This window comes from Oncorhynchus clarkii, chromosome 21, assembly GCF_045791955.1.
Source record: "Oncorhynchus clarkii lewisi isolate Uvic-CL-2024 chromosome 21, UVic_Ocla_1.0, whole genome shotgun sequence".
Taxonomy (NCBI): Eukaryota; Metazoa; Chordata; class Actinopteri; order Salmoniformes; family Salmonidae; genus Oncorhynchus; species Oncorhynchus clarkii.
Window position 1 is genome coordinate 52,018,712 of NC_092167.1, and position 8,135 is coordinate 52,026,846.

At 48.2% G+C, this 8,135-nt stretch overlaps 1 protein-coding gene across 1 annotated transcript in view; it reads left to right on the top strand.

Moving 5' to 3' along the window:
- Nucleotides 1-8,135, top strand: part of LOC139379261 (atrial natriuretic peptide-converting enzyme-like) — a 91,808-nt gene that overhangs the window by 68,840 nt on the left and 14,833 nt on the right. Inside the window, exons 8-10 of the mRNA XM_071122059.1 lie at nucleotides 283-393; nucleotides 3,061-3,183; nucleotides 6,196-6,270. Coding sequence (XP_070978160.1) covers nucleotides 283-393; nucleotides 3,061-3,183; nucleotides 6,196-6,270 — 309 coding nt within the window. The remainder of the gene's footprint in view (nucleotides 1-282; nucleotides 394-3,060; nucleotides 3,184-6,195; nucleotides 6,271-8,135) is intronic.

Genomic DNA, 8,135 nt, shown 5'->3' on the forward strand with positions numbered 1-8,135 from the left:
TCCCGTAGAGCCCAGTAGAGTCTTGTGGAGACTAGTAGAGCCCAGTAAAGAATAGTAGAGCCCAGTAGAGCTCAGTACTCCAATTGAGACTAGTAGAGCCCATTAGAGACTGGTTGAGGTCCTGTAGAGGTCCTGAAAAGACTAGCAGAGTCCTTTAGTGACTGGTAGGGACTGGTAGAGACTGAACTGGTAGAGATTGATAGGGACTGGTAGGGACTGGTAGACACTGGTAGAGCCCTTTAGATGCATGTAGAGACCAGAATACTCTATTCTCTGTGTCAGTGTGTGACCCAGTCAGGGAACACCGCTGTGAGGATGGGAGATGTGTTACCAGGGACTGGGTGTGTGATGGAGATCATGACTGTCTGGACAAGAGCGACGAACTAAACTGCTGTAAGTCAACATCATTATCACAACTATCACAATATCATTAAACAACTTCAGTATCGTTTAATTCCTTTAATGACATTATCTTTGTTGTTATCGTTAGTCACAGCAGATTATCACAGCTATATACTATAGTTTGTATAATTTTATTACATTACCTTGTAAAAACTGAACTACTTTGAGCCACAACTTCCATGCTATAATGATATTGTCATTCTCTCCTGTAAGTCACAGGGTCTGATGAAGTGTAGGTCAGTCTCTTCCTAACCTCTCTCCTCTCTCTCTCGTTTCCCCTCTCATTTCCCCTCTCATCTCCCCTCTCATCTCCCCTCTCTCCCCTCTCTCTCCCCTCTCTCTCCCCTCTCTCTCCCCTCTCTCCCCCCTCTCCCCTCTCTCTCCCCTCTCTCCCCCCTCTCCCCCTCTCTCCCCTCTCTCTCCTCTCTCTCTCCCCTCTCTCTCCTCTCTCTCTCCTCTCTCTCCCCTCTCTCTCCCCTCTCTCTCCCCTCTCCCCCTCTCTCCCCCTCTCTCCCCCCTCTCTCCCCCTCTCTCCCCCCTCTCTCCCCCCTCTCTCCCCTCTCTCTCCCCTCTCTCTCCCCTCTCTCCCCTCTCTCTCCCCTCTCTCTCCCCTCTCTCCCCTCTCTCTCCCCTCTCTCTCCCCTCTCTCCCCTCTCTCCCCTCTCTCTCCCCTCTCTCCCCTCTCTCCACTCTCTCTCCCCTCTCTCTCCCCTCTCCCTTCTCTCTCCTCTCTCTCCTCTCTCTCCCCTCTCTCTCCTCTCTCCTCTCTCGCTCCTCTCTCCTCTCTCTCTCTCCCCTCTCTCCTCTCTCCTTTCTCTCTCTCTCCTCTCTCCCCTCTATCCCCTCTCTCCCCTCTCTCTCCTCTCTCTCCTCTCTCCCCTCTCTCTCCTCTCTCCCCTCTCTCCTCTCTTCCCTCTCTTCTCTTCTCTCCCCTCTCTCTCCTCTCTCCTTTCTCTCTCTCCCCTCTCTCCCCTCTCTCCCTTCTCTCCTCTCCCCTCTCTCCCTTCTCTCCTCTCCCCTCTCTCCCCTCTCTCCTTTCTCTCTCTCTCCCCTCTCTACTTTCTCGCTCCCTCCCCTCTCTCCTTTCTCTCTCTCTCCCCTCTCTCTCTCTCCCTCTCTTCCCTCTCTCTCCCATCTCTTCCCTTCTCTCTCCTCTCTCTTTTCTCTCTCTCTCCTCTCTCCCCTCTCTCTCCTCCTCTCTCCCATCTCTCTCCCATCTCTCTCCCCTCTCTCCTCTCTCCTTTCTCTCTCTCCCATCTCTCTCTCCTCTCTCCTCTCTCCTCTCTCCCCTCTCTCCTCTCTCCTTTCTCTCTCTCCCCTCTCTCTCCTCTCTTCCCCTCTCCCCTCTCTCCTTTCTCTCTCCCTCCCCTCTCTACTTTCTCGCTCTCTCCCCTCTCTTCCCTCTCTCCCCCCTCTCTTCCCTTCTCTCTCTCTCCCCTCTCTTCCCTCTCTCTCCCCTCTCTTCCCTTCTCTCTCCCCTCTCTCCTCTCTCTTTTCTCTCTCTCTCCTCTCTCCTTTCTCTCTCTCTCCTCTCTCCCCTCTCTCTCTCCTCCTCTCTCCCCTCTCTCCCCTCTCTCTCTCCTCTCTCCCCTCTCTCCTCTCTCCTTTCTCTCTCTCTCCTCTCTCCCCTCTCTCCCCTCTCTCTCCTCTCTCCTCTCTCTTCCCTCTCTTCCCTTCTCTCCCCTCTCTCCCCTCTCTTCCCCTCTCTCCTCTCTCCTTTCTCTCTCTCTCTCCCCTCTCTACTTTCTCGCTCCCACCCCTCTCTCCTTTCTCTCTCTCTCCCCTCTCTTCCCTCTCTCTCCCCTCTCTTCCCTTCCCTCTCCCCTCTCTCCTCTCTATTTTCTCTCTCTCTCCTCTCTCTCCCCTCTCTCCCCTCTCTCTCTCCTCTCTCCTCTCTCCCCTCTTTCCTCTCTCCTTTCTCTCTCTCCCCTCTCTCCCCTCTCTCTCCTCTATCCCCTCTCTTCCCTTCTCTCCCCTCTATCCCCTCTCTTCCCTTCTCTCCCCTCTCTCCCCTCTCTCCCCTCTCTTCCCCTCTCTCCTCTCTCCTTTCTCTCTCTCTCCTCTCTCCCCTCTCTCCCTTTTCTCCTCTCTCCCCTCTCCCCTCTCTCCCTTTTCTCCTCTCTCCCCTCTCTCCCTTCTCTCCTCTCTCTCTCCTCTCCCCTCTCTCCTTTCTCTCTCCTCTCCCCTCTCTCCTTTCTCTCTCCTCTCCCCTCTCTCCTTTCTCTCTCTCTCCCCTCTCTACTTTCTCGCTCCCACCCCTCTCTCCTTTCTCTCTCTCTCCCCTCTCTTCCCTCTCTCTCCCCTCTCTTCCCTTCCCTCTCCCCTCTCTCCTCTCTCTTTTCTCTCTCTCCCCTCTCTCTCTCCTCTCTCCTCTCTCCCCTCTCTCCTCTCTCCTTTCTCTCTCTCCCCTCTCTCCCCTCTCTCCCTTCTCTCCTCTCTCTCCCTTCTCTCCTCTCTCTCTCCTCTCCCCTCTCTCCTTTCTCTCTCCTCTCCCCTCTCTCCTTTCTCTCTCTCCCCTCTCCCCTCTCCTCTCCTCTCTCCCCTCTCCCCTCTCTCTCCCCTCTCTCTCCCCTCTCTCTCCCCTCTCCCCTCTCTCTCCCCTCTCTCTCCTCTCTCCCCTCTCCTCTCTCCTCTCTCCTCTCTATCCTCTCTCCGTAGCCTGTAAATCCCAGGGTCTGTTGGAATGCAGGAATGGTCTGTGTGTTCCTAGTGCCTTCAGATGTGACGGAGAGGATGACTGCAAGGATGGCAGTGATGAGGAAAACTGTACTCAACTACATAGTAAGAAAACACACAGTCTGATGACACACAGTCTGATGACACACAGTCTGATGACACACACAGTCTGATGACACACAGTCTGATGACACACAGTCTGATGACACACAGTCTGATGACACACAGTCTGATGACACACAGTCTGAAAACACACAGTCTGATGACACACACAGTCTGAAAACACACAGTCTGATGACGCACAGTCTGATGACGCACAGTCTGATGACACACAGTCTGATGACGCACAGTCTGATGACACACAGTCTGATGACACACAGTCTGATGACACACAGTCTGATAACACACAGTCTGATGACACACACAGTCTGAAAACACACAGTCTGATGACACACAGTCTGATGACACACACAGTTTGAAAACACACAGTCTGATGACACACAGTCTGATGACACACAGTCTGATGACACTCACAGTCTGAAAACACACAGTCTGATGACACACACAGTCTGATGACACACAGTCTGAAAACACACAGTCTGAAAACACACAGTCTGAAAACACACAGTCTGAAAACACACAGTCTGATGACACACACAGTCTAATGACACACACAGTCTGATGACACACACAGTCTGACACACACAGTCTGAAAACACACAGTCTGATGACACACACAGTCTGAAAACACACAGTCTGATGACACACACAGTCTGAAAACACACAGTCTGATGACACACACAGTCTGATGAAACACACAGTCTGATGAAACACACAGTCTGATGAAACACACAGTCTGACACACACAGTCTGAAAACACACAGTCTGAAAACACACAGTCTGATGACACACAGTCTGATGACACACACAGTCTGATGACACACGCAGTCTGAAAACACACAGTCTGAAAACACACAGTCTGATGACACACAGTCTGATGACACACAGTCTGACACACAGTCTGATGACACACACAGTCTGATGACACACACAGTCTGATGACACACACAGTGTGATGACACACAGTCTGATGACACACAGTCTGATGACACACAGTCTGATGACACACAGTCTGATGACACACACAGTCTGATGACACACACAGTCTGATGACACACAGTCTGATGACACACACAGTCTGATGACACACACAGTCTGATGACACACAGTCTGAAAACACACAGTCTGATGACACACACAGTCTGAAAACACACAGTCTGATGACACACAGTCTGATGACACACAGTCTGATGACACACAGTCTGATGACACACACAGTCTGAAAACACACAGTCTGATGAAATACACACATTCTGAAAACACACAGTCTGATGACACACAGTCTGATGACACACAGTCTGATGACACACAGTCTGATGACGCACAGTCTGATGACACACACAGTCTGATGACACACAGTCTGAAAACACACAGTCTGATGACACACACAGTCTGATGACACACACAGTCTGAAAACACACAGTCTGATGAAACACACACTGTCTGATGACACACACACTGATGACACAGACACTGATGACACAGACAGACTGATGACACACACAGTCTCAAAACACACACACACACACACACACACACACACACACACTGATGACACACACAGTCTGATGACACACACACTGATGACACACACAGTCTGATGACACACACAGTCGACACACACACTGATGACACACACAGTCTGATGACACACACACTGATGACACACACAGTCTGATGACACACACACTGATGACACACACAGTCTGATGACACACACACTGATGACACACACACAGTCTGATGACACACACACAGTCTGATGACACACACACTGATGACACACACACTGATGACACACACACAGTCTGATGACACACACACAGTCTGATGACACACACACTGATGACACACACACTGATGACACACACACAGTCTGATGACACACACACTGATGACACACACAGTCTGATGACACACACACTGATGACACACACAGTCTGATGACACACACACTGATGACACACACTGTCTGATGACACACACACTGATGACACAGACAGACTGATGACACACACAGTCTCAAAACACACACACACACACACACACACACACACACACACACACACACACTGATGACACACACAGTCTGATGACACACACACTGATGACACACACAGTCTGATGACACACACAGTCGACACAGACAGACTGATGACACACACAGTCTCAAAACACACACACACACACACACACACACACACACACACACACACACACACACACTCTGATGACACACACACTGATGACACACACACTGATGACACAGACAGACTGATGACACACACAGTCTCAAAACACACACACACACACACACACACACACACACACACTGATGACACACACAGTCTGATGACACACACACACACACACAGTCTGATGACACACACACTGATGACACACACACTGATGACACAGACAGACTGATGACACACACAGTCTCAAAACACACACACACACACACACACACACACACACACACACACACAGTCTGATGACACACACAGTCTGATGACACACACACACACACACACACACACACACACACACAGACTGATGACAAACACACACAGTCTGACACACACACACAGACTGATGACACACACACACATACTGATGACACACACACACATACTGATGACACACACACACAGACTGATGACACACACACACACAGACTGATGACACACACACACAGACTGATGACACACACACACAGACTGATGACACACACACAGACTGATGACACAGAGACACACACACACACACACATACTGATGACACACACACACCCACACACACAGACTGATGACACACACAGTCACACAGACTTATGACACACACACACACACACACACACACACACACACACAGACTGATGACACACACAGTCACACAGACTTATGACACACACACACACACACACACACAGACTGATGACACACACAGTCACACAGACTGATGACACACACACACACTAACATGTGTATCTCTCAGTTCAGGGTGCGTGTCCTCCTGGCCAGCCCAGCTGTCCCTCTACTCCCAGCACGTGTGATGCCCGTAACAACTGCAGTAAGTGTGTGTGTGTGTGTGTGTGTGGCGGATGTGGGTTTGTAAACTCACTTCTAAGACTTGGTCTACTCTGTAGCGTAAATGGCTAAGACTTGGTCTACTCTATAGCGTAAATGGCTAAGACTTGGTCTACTCTGTAGCGTAAATGGCTAAGACTTGGTCTACTCTGTAGCGTAAATGGCTAAGACTTGGTCTACTCTGTGGCGTAAATGGCTAAGACTTGGTCTACTCTGTAGCGTAAATGGCAAAGACTTGGTCTACTCTGTAGCGTAAATGGCTAAGACTTGGTCTACTCTGTAGCGTAAATGGCTAAGACTTGGTCTACTCTGTAGCGTAAATGGCTAAGACTTGGTCTACTCTGTAGCGTAAATGGCTAAGACTTGGTGAAGCGGTGACATTGTGTTTGTGAGGCAGAGGATTCCTGGTTCGATCCAAACTCCACTCCCTACCCTAACGACCTATACAAATCACATTGTATTTGTCATATGCGCCGAATACAACAGGTGTAGGTAGACCTTACCGTGAAACGCTGACGAGTTCTAGAAAATATTTACTAAATAAACTGAAGTAAAATAAAACAATTGGTTAGAGCGTTGGACTAGTAACCGAAAGGTTGCTGGATCGAATCCCCGAGCTGACAAGGTAAAAATATGTTGTTCTTCTCCTGAACAAGGCAGTTAGCCTACTGTTCTCTGGTAGGCCGTCATTGTAAATAATAATTAGTTCTTAACTTCTTGCTCCTACTTGAGACGCAGATGTCTCAAGTAGGCACCTGGAAATGCAAATGCGCTACGCTAAATGCTAAATGTACTCGTTAAAACTCAAACGTTCATCAAAATACACATGCAGGGTATTGAATTAAAGCTACACTCGTTGTGAATCTAGCCAACAAGTCAGATTTTTAAAATGCTTTTCGGCGAAAGCATGAGAAGCTATTATCTGATAGCATGCAACACCCCAAAATGCCTGAATGCGACGTAAACAAAGATTTAGCGTAGCCGGCGCTGCACAAAACGCAGAAATAAAATATAAAACATTCATTACCTTTGACGAGCTTCTTTCTTGGCACTCCTATATGCCCCATAAACATCACTATTGGGTCTTTTTTTCATTTAAATCGGTCCATATATACCCAAAATAGCCATCTATGGAAGCTGTGAAATTCAGAAAAAAACATTGTTTTAAAACGCAGCGTCATTTTTTTAAATTAAAAAAGTCGACGATAAACTTTCACAAAACACTTCGAAATACTTTTGTAATCCAACTTTAGGTATTAGTAAACGTTTATAATCTATCAAAATGATTACAGGGCGATGTGTATTCAATAGCTCCTCGTCTTCAAATCAATGGCCGACAATGTGCACTTCAAAACATCCTGGCGGAGACCGGAAGAAATGGAATCCAGTTAGTTGGATTTACAAACAAAAAACTCCCCGGATAATGACGACAATGGCGACATCGTGTGGAATCTGTAGGAATTGCATGCAGGTCCATAATTAATTTTGTGCCCTTTTAACAACCCATGAAAGTGACGCATGAGTATTATTTTTAGATTTCAGTGAGCAGTTTTTCTTGCGCTTTTCGATGAAACACACGATCTGTTATAGTCACAGCCGTGATTTAACCAGTTTTAGAAACTTCAGAGTGTTTTCTATCCACACATACTAATCATATTCCTGGCATGAGTAGCAGGACGCTGAAAAGTTGCGCGATTTTTAACAGAATGTTCGAAAAAAGGAGGGGGTAGGATGAAGATTAACTGACTTGCCTGGTTAAATAAAAGTTTTTAAAATAAATAAATATATAAAATGAACACAAGACATTTACAATAACAAGGCTATATACAGGGGGTACCGGTACCAAGT